Below are 14626 nucleotides of genomic sequence, written 5' to 3' on the forward strand. Positions count from 1 at the left end.
GAGTACAGAGAGTGGTACTCCCCCGCCCCCATCTACACAATAGTGATTCTTTGTCTGTAAATTCTGTTAGAGGCAATTTACATGTACAAACAGGAGTGATGATAATTGGATGACAGAGTGACATAGCATTTGTTCTCTGTCTGGGAAAACTGGTTCATAGAGTCATTCAATGTTTTGGCTAACATCAGAATGGAAAGGGATAGAATTATCACTCGACCTTTATAACAAATTCAGTGTGGGTGGGAGTAAGGAACCTGTGTTGTGTAATGCCTGAGACATATATCTCTGAGGAAGTATTCCTCAAGAGTTGAGTGTAAAAAAAAAAAAAGACTTGTTCTTTAGATTTTTTTTTATTGGTGAGTGTAATTCATAAAGAATCCTTTCAAGTACAATATATGCTTTGACCATATTTAACTCAATAGCTTTCACTTCCCTTTCTTCCCCTTTCTCCCTGCCCTGACAGTCTCTTCTTCCCTGCTCCCAGCCTCCCTCTGCTTTTGTGTCCTACATATGTAAGTGGACTTACGTATCTCTATAGAATCTAGGATCTATAACCGAGAGAAAGCATGTGATATTTGTTTCCCTGAATGCAGCTTATTTTGCTTAATGTGATGATCTCAGGTTAACCCATTCCCTGGCAAATAACATAATTCCTTTCTTCATGATTCAATAGCACTCCATTATATATGCATGTGCATATGTATATCTCTGGTGCTTCCTTTGTCCATTGTTGATGGATACTTCGGCTGACTCCCAACTTGGCTGCCAGTGTTGCAGTGAGCAAGGCTGCTCAAGTGTGTCTGTGATAGGATGATTCAACATCCTTCCTACTCCGAAGTGGTACAGCAGAGCCAAATGGTAGTTCCACCTTTTGTTTTTTTGACGAACCTCCATGTTGTTTCCCACCATGGCTTGACTAACTTGCACTGCCATCAGCAGTATATAAAGTGTCCCCTCTCCTTACGTCTGGGCCAGTGCTTGCGGTTCTAGTGGCAGCTGTTCTGACCAGGGAGGGAACCTCAATGTGGCTTTCAGTTTCCATAATCGCTAAGGATGTTGAACATTTTTTTTCATATTTTTAAAATAGATTTATTTTATAAGTATAGGTGTTTTACTTGCATGCATGTCTGTGCACCTCATGTGTGCAGTATCCACAGAAACCAAAGGAGGACTTTGAATCCCTTGGAACTGGAGCTACAGTCAGTTGTGGGCTGCTGTGTAGGTGCTGGAAACAGAAGCCGGGTCTGTTAGAAGAACAGTCAGTGCTCTTACCTGCTGAACCGCCTGTCCAGCATCCACCACAGCAAGCTTCTTGGTTATTTGTATGTCATCTTCTGAGGTCTGTTCCTTAGCTCATGTGTTGATTCGCTTTTTTGTTTTTCTTGGTACTCAGCCTTTTGAGTTCTTTAAACACTAGATGGTAATGTTGTGTTTGTGGTATTGTTAATAAAGATTTTCTCTCATTCTGTAGTTTGCCTCTTTACTTAATAATATTTCCCCTGTTGGAAAGTCTTGAATTTCATGTAATCCCACACAATTTCATGTTCTTCCCTACATCTATTTGTGGAAATGTTTCCTAACAGTTTGGGAAGTCTAGGTCTTAGATACATCTGGAATCTATGTTGTGCAGGATAATGGATAGAAATCTAGCTTGTTTTTTTTCACATGTAGACATTCAGTTTATCAGAACTACTGGTTGGAGAGACTGTCTTTCAATAAATGTATGTTTTAGCATCTTTGTAAAGAGCCGGGTGGCTATACTTGGGTGGGTTTAGTGCTGGATCCTCTATTTTGCTGATTTATGTGTCTGCTTTTGTCCTAGCACCATGTTGGTTCTGTAAACATGGTGCTGAAAGTATGACTGTGAAAATCTGGGTCTGGCTTTGTTTCTTTTCAAGACTGCATGTTTCTTAAGGGTGTGTGTGTGTTAGAATATGTGTGACTATATTTTGAATATTGTTACAAATGTAATATTTTGAAGTTATATAGGAAAGCTGCTGGGTTCAGTATGCTGAATTTATATCCTGATATTTTACTGACTTTCTCATACCTAAGAGTTTTCTGGTGGGATCTTTAGGTCTCTCTATATGGGATCATATCATCTGCCTATAGTAGTATTTGGCTTCTTTATTTCCTATTTGTGGTCCTTTTATTTGTTTCTCTTATGTTATTTCTCTAGTAAGACTTCAGATATGCTACAGAATGAGAACAGAGAAGATGGACACCCTGCCCTTGTTTCTAACTTAGTAGTTTTCCCCACTTACTATTCTGCTGGCTGTAGGTCTGGCATATAAAGCCTTTGTCATATTGAGGTAAATCCCTTCCACTCATTGCTTTTTGTTTTTCTAAGTTCTTTGAGGTTTTTAATCATGAAGGGATTTTAAACTTCCTCAAAGACCTTTCTGCATCTGTTGAGATGACCGTGTGATTTCTGCCCTTGCGTGCCTTACTCTGATGTAGCTCATGTATTGATTTGTGCATGTTGAACCATCTCTGTATCACTGGACCAAGCTCACTTGGTCATGGTGAATGATCCTTAGAGGGAACAGGGCTCAAGTGTAACCCTAGGCTTCCGAAGTTCTTACGTTGTGGTCAGAAAATAATCTCTATTGGAGACTTCTCCTTAGACTGGATTGCACGTATCTTTTTCTGATCCCTGTCCCCTCAATCTGCCCAGAACACATTTAATAACCTCCAGATATGATTTCTATGACTTCCTTCTCTTGATACCTTCCTCTAAGCCTGATGACCTGGACATATGGTCTGTGCCTTGAATGTGTCATCATGCACACTGCATGTCCATTCTCCTGTATGCTTCCCTTGCCTCAGTTTCCACTCCATTTATCACCAGCCATGTTAACAACACAGCACAACTGAATAATGAGGGCATTGTGTATTTAGAGAAAGAGGTTTAAAATATTTTATTAAGGGAACACTCATCAATATTGAACAAAGCTTAAATACATGGCGTCAATATGTCTAAGGGCCATATAAATTTTCATCATTGTGACAGACACATTATGAGACAAATAAAATAAATTTATTTTCAACAGTGGGCAAGATTCATAAAGTCTATATTTTAATAATTTATTCATTTTTCTTAGTAGTATGTACATTTATTTTCTTGATAAACAAGAACAACATAAACCCAACACAATTATCTACCATGTCACATCATAAACAAATGGACCTGTAAAAATGCAGTGTAAAAAATTCATACACACTTACATAGCACATGCCAAGGGCATGGAGTCCATTTAAATGGAATCATATGCTTCAAAGCCATTGTAGAAGTCTAGGTGTGGCCTATATGAATTAATACACAACGGTGCACACAATTCAAGTACAACAATGCACACACATGGATACATCATTTTCACATGGGAGAGAATTCTCCCTTATAGAGCATAGAGCACATACCGGACTCTTAGCATGATTTACACGAATTTAAGGAAACATGATCATCAACTTCACCGACCAAAGACCCAACCTGGAGCTGGTGGGCATAGCTCTTAATCGCTGGGCAGTTAGGAACTGTACCTCCTGGGGATGTTACATTTCACATTCGCCAAAGTTATGGGAGAATAATGGCAGCTAAACCCAGCCAGGCAGCCCACATCTACATCTCTGGCAGCATGGAAGTCTTGTGTTTGTATATTCAGCAGCTCTGAGGAAGAGACAGGCAGAAAAGCTGCATCAGGCCAGCGAATGTCAGGGTTCACGCCGGAATAGCAGCAGCTTTAATTTATTTACTGAGACGCACTTTTCCCCAGACTAAGTAAGTGAAGTTGGTAAGCGCCAGCAGGCTGTAAAAGTGTAGTCCAAGTCCTTCGATTTATCTGCTCTTTCCTCTGCTTCCTGGGCTGTGTTTAGTTTGTAATAATCACCAAACACCATTGGCTGAACACTTGTCCTGGCAGAACTGGATACTGTAGGGCATTATAGTGATGCATGCAGTTCACTGCTGTGTTTTTGTTTTTCAAGATAAAACTCCCCCTTTCCTAAACATATTGCACAATATTTCCTTGCTAAAACAGTCTCCCTACTTTAACAGTACAGAACTGCCTTCCCTACAGTTTCCTTACTGAGCCGTCTCAAGCCTTTGGCTATTCTTTTGGATCAAACACCTCATGTTTGAGAAAATGTACAATAAGAAAGAAATAAGATTTTTTTTTTTCTGTACAGACATCTCAGTATAATTTTGTAGAAAGATTTGAGAACAAATACAGCCTACTAGATAACTAATGCTTTTTGATTTTCAATGCTTTTCGATTTTCAGCCAGGGCAAACCTGGTGGTCCTAACTGGAAAAGAGGCCCTATATTCTCTATGAACTGGTTTGTCCAGTGAGTTTTCCACTCAGAAAAGAGAGAGAGATGAGAGAGAGAGAGAGAGAGAGCGAGCGAGAGAGAGAGAGAGAGAGCAGTCCTTTAGGAATCTGGACCCGGGGATGAGGTTTTCTGAGTCAAGGGGCTGCCATAGTTATTTGCCTGACACTCTAAAGGAGGGACAGCCCCGTCCATACTTGGGATGAACTAGCCATAGGTCCTTTTCATGGGTGTTCTCCTTCCTTTCTGGGAGCAACTTCCTTCATTACCTACTATCTTTTTTTCTCAGGATCCAGAAAGGTTAATATTTTTAAGAAGGCTGACTTTGTGATTCATGGGCACTTCCCTCCATACTCCCACACTGGATCCTTCATAACTATTTGACTCACAGATTTATTGATCTGCTCCTGCCCTCCATGGACCACAGATGCTCTGAAGGTGAAGACTGTCTCTGTCACTGTGGTTTTCTACACCTCAGGTCCTAGACAGCCCATACCACATCCTAGATCAGTGATGGTGCCCACAGCTTGATGCAGAGGGAGCTTCCTCAGGAAGAAGGTGGGGATCTGTTTTGTGTGCTGGCTTGCTTCCCTCTACTTCTATGGATATGCTAGGGTTTGAGAGACACTAAAGGAACTTCAGTGTTTAGCTGGGTTTTGTGTGTGTGTGTGTGTGTGTGTGTGTGTGTATGTGTGTGGTGCTGGAGATCAACTCTAGACCATATTCATGTCAGGCCACTGAGCCACACCTTCTACCTTGGGTGTTTAACTTGTAAGAATCCACTGGGAGAAGTTATTTAAGTTTGCTTTATAGATATTGAACTGCTTTTGTCCCACTGTTGAAGGCAATGACATGACTGGGAGATTTGTGTCCCTGTGGGATGATGCTTAGACAAGGGACATGTCCACATATTAGGCAAGACTTAGCATCTCCTGGGGCGATCCCAGAAGGACAGAGGATAATTTGGGGAGCTTAGATCTCAGTCACAGATAGGTATCTGGCTTCCTGTAATAGGCATATGTTTCAATAAAAAGCAGGATAGGTGGACCTTTAGGGAACCATATTATAATTTTTTTAAATGAGCTTTCTTTGTTTGTTTTACATTTATTTATTTATTTATTTTACATATGTGATGCAGCACATGTGTGGAGGTCAGAGAACAACTGGAGGAGTTGGTTCTCTCCTACCATGTGGATCCCAGGGACTGAACTTAGATCTTCAGGCTTGGTGGCAAGTGTTTAGCCTTCTTGCTGCCCCCCACCCCCTGCATTCTGCTTTTAGACTACCAGTACCAGGTATCGATGCAAAAAAAAAAAATGCTGTCTTTTCACAGAGTAGTAATTTTTACTCCAAACCCCAACATCCATTTTTAGAGAGTCAGAACTTGGCAAAGAGGGTTCCCAGAATTGAGACGTATGTCCCCCGTCTGTGGGACAGCCCCGTGATGTCCTCCTGACCTCCGAGGGGTCATGCTCCAGCTTTCTCTCTCCCAGCACCCAGAGAAACAGCCACTTGGGTCAAGGCTCTTCCCTTGGCTCTTTCCATAACCTCACAGCTGCTCCCTAAAATCCAGAACTGAAATAGCCATGGGCGGTGTTTATCTGAAGCACAGTTGGACCAAGAACTTCAGCTCAGAAACTGACTTTTCCCTTCTGCTTAGAGCAAATTTGAGATTTGGAGTCATGAGAGACTGTTGGCAGAGAGATGGTGGCCAATCTCTGCCAGAGCCAGCCTCTCAAATGTGCCAGTCATGCTCAGCCATGCTTGTGGTGTGAACCTTCCCATTAAGTCACCTGTCCACTGGTTCCCAGAGGTCCTTTGAAGGGCTCAGGGTAGTATCTAAGGAGAACATGTGACCTACAGCTCACATGAGAGGCACTCAATTCCATGCCAACTCCAACTGCCCCTGCTAGTAATTGGGAATGGCTGTTTGTCTTGTAAACATTTACTTCTGACAGTTGCCAGGCATTGCTTAGCCCTGATTCCTCAGACAAATTTAAACCGAAGCTCTGTGTTGAGTCCTGTCCCTTGTCCCGCAGTCAGAATGCCTTTTCTTTCTTGTGGCATCTGTTTTACAAACCCATGTGCACCATGCGTGTAGTGACTTTCACAGGACAGCTGTGGCAATATAAAACACTTCCAAGTACCCTGTTGGTAGCTGGGAAAAGCAAAAGCACCACCCTGCCTAGACAGTCCTGGCCTGGTGGAAATCTTCAAAGTAGGTTAGGGAGTTTGACTTAAAAATTGTTAAAGTGCAATTTCCAGGTAAAGGCATCTCTAATCCAAAGAAAATAGCACAGTGGGGGAAGGCTACAGATAACTGAGTCCGAGTCTGAGTTTCGGAGTTCAGTGCCTGGCATGGCACAGCTGATTTCCTTTCTAATCATACAGAAGTCATCTGTGGATGCTGGTGACCCTGCAGTTAGCCTGAGGAGGGATGAAGTGTAAAGGAAAAACTTCCTCTCTCAGTTGTTGTATGTGGAGTGTTCGGGCCTTGCAGGTCCTTAATAACACTCGTCACATGTATGGAAGAGCTGGGAGGGAAAATGGTACAAACAGGGAGTGGCCCGGTGTGTCGCGGAAGCCCACTATGATTGGGTTGGTTTGATCATCTCATGAGGTATCATACCTCCACCCTCATTTCAGATGAAGACATGGGACCAGAGAGGTCAAAGAGCTTGCTCAGAGTCACCGTGAGACAGGAGACACACGGAAGCTCAGGACTGATGGCCCTGTCTATAGCTCTTTTCATACCAGTCTTGACATCTGTGCTGGGGTCTGGGTAGAGCAGAGTAGGTCAGGGTTCAGCATGCCGAGTCTGATTCAGGTTCACACAAGAGAGTTTCAGAGCAATACGTGGGTCAAGTCTAAGGTTTCTATTTCTCGAACTCTTTCCCTGCAGACCTCCTCTCTCCAGATGCCCAAATCTTTGTGCCAGCTTTCTGTGAAAATCTTTCATTTACAATGTGACTATAAAATCTCTCCCCTTAGTACGCCATCGTTTCAAAGTGTGTTAAAGGGCTTAGCTTGGAGCATGTGTTCTAAAAATGTGGCTATGCATGTGTATGTGTGTAGACAAGAGAACAACCTCAGGAAATGTCTCTCAGGAGCTGACCACCTGTCTTTCAGGTACAGTCTTTCACATTTACCTGGAACGCAGTGATTTGACTAGACCCGACAGCCAGCAAGCTCCCAGGGGTCCACCTGTCTGCTCCCCAGTGCTGTGAGCTGCGATCTCTTCCTTTCCTTCCTGTCAGTTTTTCCTTCATTTTTTCTTTCATGGCTTCTGGCAATTTCTTGATGCTTGCAAGGCAAACACATTACCAGTTGGTCTATCCCCACAGACCTAAAAATCTACTTTTTATGACTTAAGCCTTGCTTCTGCACCATCCATCATTCACAGGAAGGAGTGGGATGATCTTGGTGTCTGTAAGCTTGGGTTAAGTCACTATAGTTGTGACTGAAAAGATGCTGTTTGTAACTTATCAGATCCAGAGAATACATTTTTCCCCTTCACGTCTGATGACGAAAGCTTGCATTTTGACTTGGGCTTTCGAAGCTGAGACATGATGACTGTAGCAGACTACCTGCTCTCACTAGTTAGGGATGAGGATTGGGTGCAATACTCAGCCTAGGTTGGCAGGAGCCAGGCTGCCTGCCAGAAACGGAGGTGAGAGCAAGCAAGGGCTTTACATCTTAATTCAATTACTCCCCAATTACTCCCTAGTTCGAGTTTCACTCTTAAAAAAAGTTTGTAGAAAACTGGCAATAAATGGTTACTAAGTATCTAATGTACTTGCAGGTGACCCTTTTTAATAGTCTTTTTTTTATCACTGGATTTTGAGCACCTCTTCTGTAATAGAAAGTTGCTGCTCATGGACTTACTGTTTGCTATTGTGGCCCATGCCTCTGCTTTTTATAACCACTGTCACTTCTGGTATAACACAGGGACCAAGAAGGGGAGACATTACATGGGGAGAAGTCATTATCCCATACTCAAATTTTGATCAGAGAGGAGAAAATCACAGCAGCAGCAGCAGCAGCAGCAACAACAACAACAACAGAAACCTTTAGTGGATCCATCAAGACAGAGACCCACACATTCAGACCTGTTTTGGGGTGACTTCTGGCTCTGAATGCTTCTGTAGGTTTCGATTCCACAATAAATTTTCTTTTCCTCATTTCTAGATTGGACTAATGCTAAATATGTCATGACACTCTAGACAAGGCAATGCACGGTGATGGCACTAGTGACCAGAGACATTTCCCACCTGAGAGGCTCTGGCGTCGGGATAAGGGCAGGAAACTAAAGCATGGATCAGTGCAAGGAAAGCAGAGCAGACTAGAGGAAAGGACTGTGGAAAAGCAGAGGCTTCCTAATGAGGATGGATGGTTTTCCGCTTGACAGGAGGCAGGGCAGAGGAGAAGACATCGCTCTATGCTTGTCACAGTGAGACTGTGAGGACAGTAAATCTGTCTACCATAAGGGCTGGGGTGGATGATGAAGCAGAAGTAGAATTTCCTGGGAAGTAATATAGACAGGATGAGGTGCTCCATGGCCCTGAGGAAGGGCAAAACACATGCCCTTCACTATGGTCCTGGGAGGTGTGGGAAGTAGTGAAGAGACAGGATCCTCAGAGTTCTTCATTGAGATTTCTTTCATCAGGAGTGGCCCTCACGACCTTTGGTCTGATATTTTGATAGATGGGACCTGGGGTGATTACATTGTTCCCACAGGGTCCTACTGATCCAGTTCTCAGGACCGAGGCTGCCATTGTTCCTTTATCCTACCTTCTGCCTCACTCCAAATGTATAATCAAGGGTCTATCCCACTCGGTGCATAAATTTATTAAATTTCTAGAAACTCCAGGTCTCCTAGTCCTTCCAAGTTCTTGTTGTTTTGTTCTCCCAGCCATTTCTTCTCCTCTCCCTCCCTGCCTGGCTGGGGATGGAGGGGCTTTCCTCCCTCAGGGGTGAAGTGTTGCTGTGGGTGTACTGAGTGACTGTCCTTGTCCTTCAGAGATTCTGTTAAAACCCACATAAGATCAATGTTTATGAGGTACCTCTCAAAATATTCTTAAGTATTAAGAGTTTTAAGAGGCACCAGGAAGGATACAAGCAAGTGCATAATTACTTGCTAAATACATTTTCAGACAATTGGCATAAAATTTGCCGGAGTGGAGGATAAACAGAAAGGGCTGAGTTTGAACTTCCTATCCTGGTAAAGAATTATGGATTTTTTAAAAAAATTTTTTTTGGCATGAGAACAAAAGAGAGAGTGTATGGGATCTTTTGAGTTGTGGATGCCTCCTAAATTCCCACTTCAGTGTGAACTCACATTTCCTCACAATGTGACTGTATTTGGAGATAGTCTTTAAAGAGGCAATTTAAGTGCAGTGAGGTTATGGGGGACAGATGTTAATGCAATGTGACCAGTGTCCTTGTAAGAAGTAGACATTCCCACAGGGACTCGTATACACATAGAGAAAAGACCACATGAAAACTCAGGGGGAAGCCAAGGTACACGGAAGAAGAAACAACCAACCAATGCCTTGATTTTGGACTTCTAGCATCCAGGATGTTAAGGAGACCAGTGAATGCTGTGGAAGCCAGGCAAGCCTGCAGATGTGTGTTGGGAGGAACAAGGAACAGAGCCTTGGGGATAACAGCATCCCTATGGATCATTAGCCTGGGATTTGCCTTCTGATGGATTAGTCATCACTCAAGGTAAAGGGGGAACTGAGTTTGATTTACCAAGGCCTTGACAGGTTTCAAGGAACTCTTAAAAGGGAGTCTATACAGGAAAAAAAAAAAAAGGACAAAAGCAAGAGTCACAAGATGATGATGGAGAATCAAAGTTGACTTAGAGAACATGGGAAAGATGTCCAGAGCATGAGAGGTTGAGCAGAACTTCTTCAGAAACCATTCCAAGCAGCAGCTCAAGGGTAAGGGTAGGATTAGGGTCAGGATCAGGGTTGGGGTCCGGGCTTGGATTGGAGTTAGGTTTACAGGTTAGGGCTGGGGTTGAGGTTGGGGTTAGTGTTAGGTTTGGATAGATGTCATGGGGGCAGTTACCTACTAAGCCTGGAAGATTCCTGGCCTCACTGTGCCTTCTGCTCATCTGCCTGTGCCACAGGCTCAGTGGGGAAGTGGCAAGTGCTTCCCTCTGCTATCACTACATGCTGGGCAATCATGACGATATGAACTCGATGTTTCTGAAACAACTCACACAGGTTGGGAACGTTGATTTAGTCCAGTGGATATGCTTGTGGATATGCTATGGATAAAAGCATGCTGATCACCTACAGCCATAGTTCAGTAGTATTGGCTCTATGACATAAACTGGTGGTGGTTTGGATTAGGGATGAAAAATTGTGGCCCATGGAATAAACCTGGAACACACCTTGCTGTCTTTTGAGCTAATGATGGGTCTATATTTTTTAAAGGATTGTCCATGGCCTCCTGCTAAAGAGTCAAAACAGAGACCACACAGTTCATGATGCCTAAAATGTGTATCACCTGGGCATTTACCGAAACAGTTGGCCACCTCCTGGTATACATAGAACAGGTGTTTATTTATTTACTTTTGGTTTCTCTAAGGTCTACCCCCATCCCCATTTGTAACAATGCCTCTCGGGAAAACACATTCTTGACTTCTGAACAGATGAACTCAGAACCCTGCCAGCTCATACACTGGGGACTCTTGTCACCTCTTTGGTTTCATGCCAGGGTGCTGCAGTGAAGAGGGCCCATTTGGGGCTGCTGGTCAGAGTGTGCCCAATGGCCCACAAGTTCCCTTTGAAGCCTTTGTGTTCCTAAGGACCTTAGCGTGATAGTCACAGCTGGCTTTGTCTTTACGTGTCACCCTACTGAGCAAATCAACTAGTGCCCTGACTATTTCCCTGGTTTTGTAGCAGCTTATCTATGGAGAAAGAACAAAATGGCACGTGTCTGTCTGTTAGCCAAGAAAACCAGAACGGGTGGCCATGGACTACAAGTTCGTCCCCATTGTTGGACACTGGTGGGGACATGGAAGCATCACTGATACAGATTAAATATGAGGGTGTTCAAAGAAGTCCTTGACTCATAACTTCTACTTCTTCACATGCCAAAGGTAGATAAAAACAAACAAACAAACAAACAACCCTTCCTTTGCCTTCTCCCACACAGGAGTGAGCTGAAAAAAGATTTGCTAAGTATGTGGCAGTACCCATTAAATGAAATTCATACTGGGATTTCGGTCTGAGCTGCTTCCCCATGACTTCCACACTCACTTATTTTATTCAGCCTGCAGAGATCAGGATGCTCATTGTATTCTTTTCTCTAAATCCAGTGCTGAGTTGCGCTAAGATTTTTTTCCACCTAAGTCTGTATTTTCATGGCTTAACAAATCATCACCTCCAGCTTATAGTGAGATGGCTCTGAGTGTGCTGCAGGGACAGTATGGTAAGGACTCCTAAGCCACATGAAAGAAAGGCCATTATTTTGCTCTTTGAAATGAATAAACCTCCACAGTTTCAGGGCAGTTCCTTGCTTATCAATCTCCGGAAAGCGTGACTAAACCTCCCTGCTTTGAGCCACAGCTTCGGCCGATCTTCCCCTCAATGCTCCCTGCTGCTCCCATGGCCTTTGTAGGTTCAGCAGTGGTGGTTGGAACCATGACATTCTCTTGCAGAGAGCAGGTAAGCCTCTTTCTCAGCTCACTCGGATGACATAGGGGCTGGGAAACATGAAGGAGATCCTGCCAATGGCACTTTTGCCCAAGAGGCTGGCATTGTATGCTGAAATCCTAGCTTGCTTCCCAGCCCAGGGCCCCAACAGTCATGTTCACTCCTTCATCCTGCAGGGACCTTGGAAGGCAAGAAGTCACTGTTGCCATGGCTTTTGGAAGATGCGGCCTCAGCCCAGCTCTTCTGCATTAGTTTGGAGGCCCAGAGTAGGTGAGGTGTTCCAATAGGGCTCTGTCTGTCGCACAGGTGGTTTCATGGATAAAAGCCCTGGGAGTGTAAAAAAGAGACCATAGTGGTAGTGAGTATATCTGATGCCTGCGTGTCTGCTACCCCTGTCTTCTCTTGTCTCCCTGGTTTTCGCTTGCCTTTCATCTGCTTGCTTGAACATTCCTTTGCTGATGAGCCAGTCTCTAATTAACTCAGTAGGCATTCGTTGTAGAGGCAGCATCATATTTTGGCAAGAGGACGGGGACAGAGCTCTCCCCAGAAGCAATTAGGAATGTTTGTTAGCGGTGATTATGGAATGGTGATTAACACATGAACAATTACTTGATCAAGAAAATAGTTCTTAAAATAGTTTCACTCCCAGGCTTTCATCTCAAAACCTGCTGGTCTAGGAGGTCTTCATGATGGCTCATATAAAAAAGGAAGCAAGCTAAGATGTACAGCTACCTATCAATGATCTGTCTTAAAAAATGGTCATGGTCTCTGGTTACCTGGAGACCAGTATTCTGAACCTTCCTCTCTGAGTGGCATCCATGAAAATTAATGTGCCCAGAACATGCCTTGCAATCCCTGGTGGGATGCCTTCACCCTCTTCTGTTCTTGCTAAGTTGTAAATAAAAGTTCGAATGTAGGTGAGTGAGAATGAATGTTGTATTTGTTTGTATATGTTTTTGAAGAGGCATTCTTCCTAAGTGTTCATATAAACCATGACTGGCAATCCAGGAGGAGAGTCAGAAGCCTTGGTGCTCTCCAAAGTGTGTCAAACGCAGAGGGATTTCATACAGAAGCATTTGTAGATGAGGCTATGACAAGGAAAGTGCGTTTCTCACAGTGGATAGCCTGTGGTGTCTTTGTTCCTGTTTTTTTTTTTTTTTTTGTGTGTGTGTGTATTGTTCTGTTTTGTTTTATTTTGTTTCTGAAACAGAGGCTCCAATAGTCTAGGCTGGCTCACACTTACTAAGTATTCAAAGATGACCTTGAATTCTTGATCCTCTTGTTTGCACTTCCCGAAAGCTGAGTTTACAGTCGTGAGCCACCACTCAGGTTTTAAGTGCTACTGGGCAAGTGTGTGACAGGGAAGCACTCCACCAACTGAGCAATGTCTCTGATGCCCTGGAGAAAGTTTTTGAGCAAAGAGATCCGAGGTTCCTCTTCATACAAATGGTCTGAATCTAAGGTGAGATTCGAAATTTGCTACCGTAATGTCGGACTGACTTTGTGACAGAGACAATCCGAAAGCAATAGTTTTGTAGGACACACAAGAGGACATTTTAACTGGGGTTACTCTGGGTAAATTCCTCAAACTCCAAATAGAAGCAGTAAACACGTGAATATAAATATGACAATCATTTGTTTGGCTGCAACCACTTTGGTTTTTGGCACACTCAAACGGTACAGACATTTCTGGTGGATGATTAAAGCACAAGTTCACTTTTAAGTTGTTTACTCCATGTTTGACACTGTGTTTTGGTGACATATTATCAATTTCATATAAAGTTGCTTTGTTTCTATTCAGTGTCCTGCTGTGGGAGTGGAAAAAGCTGCTGGACACTGGGCTCCTTAGAGGGAGGGGTGCCAGCAGAGTGTGTAGGCAACTGTTTATGGAGAACTTTACAAGGTATGACTGTCAAAGTTTTATCTGATGACTCATTTTCTAGTTGGTTTTTTTCTGATTAGAAATGGCACCAATGGTGACTTTTTCGTGTGCCCAAGCTTTCTCACTTTAAATATTTACATTTTATTATCAAGGGTTTTAAAGATGATGAATAACATGGTACCTGCTGAAGAAAAGCTAAGATCCCTCTTCCCTAAGGATGCCCTTCCGTGAGGGGATGACATGGTCACGGGTGGGTTTTAGAATTCAGATTTAGAAGGATGATATTCTGAACAATGAAGCCTATAGAGAAGATGAGCCAGGTTTGCCTTCTGGAGTTCTCTCCAGATGTCAACACACCCACATCTGTTAGAGCTGTTAGGAGCTATGCAGAGAGTCCAAGAGCCTAGAATCCCAGCCAACTTCTCAGTGGCAGAAGCCAAGTTCAGAACACAAGGCTGAGTAATGGCCTATCTGGCCAATAAGAAGGCAGGATCCAGGAAAAGGTAGAGGAAGCAGGTCATGGTCAAAATTCCAAGACAACCAAGCACAACACCCAGCGCTACATGCATACAGCGCCTCCACTGCAAAGTGGGTAGAGATTTGCCCTTAGAAAGGCCAATAGAAAAGAGTTCTGTTTGACGTAACGGAAGAAAGGAAAGGTGCACAGGCCAGGATCCTCACTGTGAAGTTTTCATGGCACCCTGCTCTGAAGCTCTTAGGAGAAATTATGTGAGTGGGGGAAGAAGT

The 14626-nt window shown here is 43.5% G+C and overlaps 1 protein-coding gene and 1 long non-coding RNA gene across 7 annotated transcripts in view; one reads left to right on the top strand and one right to left on the bottom strand.

Moving 5' to 3' along the window:
* LOC143441583 (uncharacterized) overlaps nucleotides 1-14626 on the top strand; it is a 215825-nt gene that overhangs the window by 53367 nt on the left and 147832 nt on the right. The window lies entirely within an intron of this gene.
* Nucleotides 12099-14626, bottom strand: part of Adra1a (adrenoceptor alpha 1A) — an 85022-nt gene continuing 82494 nt past the window's right edge. For all 6 annotated transcript variants that reach the window (XM_076930814.1, XM_034498124.2, XM_076930817.1 and 3 more), the window contains one exon: nucleotides 12099-12324. Coding sequence is in view for 3 of the 6 variants with exons in the window: in XM_034498124.2 (XP_034354015.1) it covers nucleotides 12310-12324 (15 nt within the window). In the remaining 3 variants the exon portion in view is untranslated. The remainder of the gene's footprint in view (nucleotides 12325-14626) is intronic.

The sequence above is a fragment of the Arvicanthis niloticus genome, chromosome 3 (assembly GCF_011762505.2).
Source record: "Arvicanthis niloticus isolate mArvNil1 chromosome 3, mArvNil1.pat.X, whole genome shotgun sequence".
In the NCBI taxonomy this organism is placed as follows: Eukaryota; Metazoa; Chordata; class Mammalia; order Rodentia; family Muridae; genus Arvicanthis; species Arvicanthis niloticus.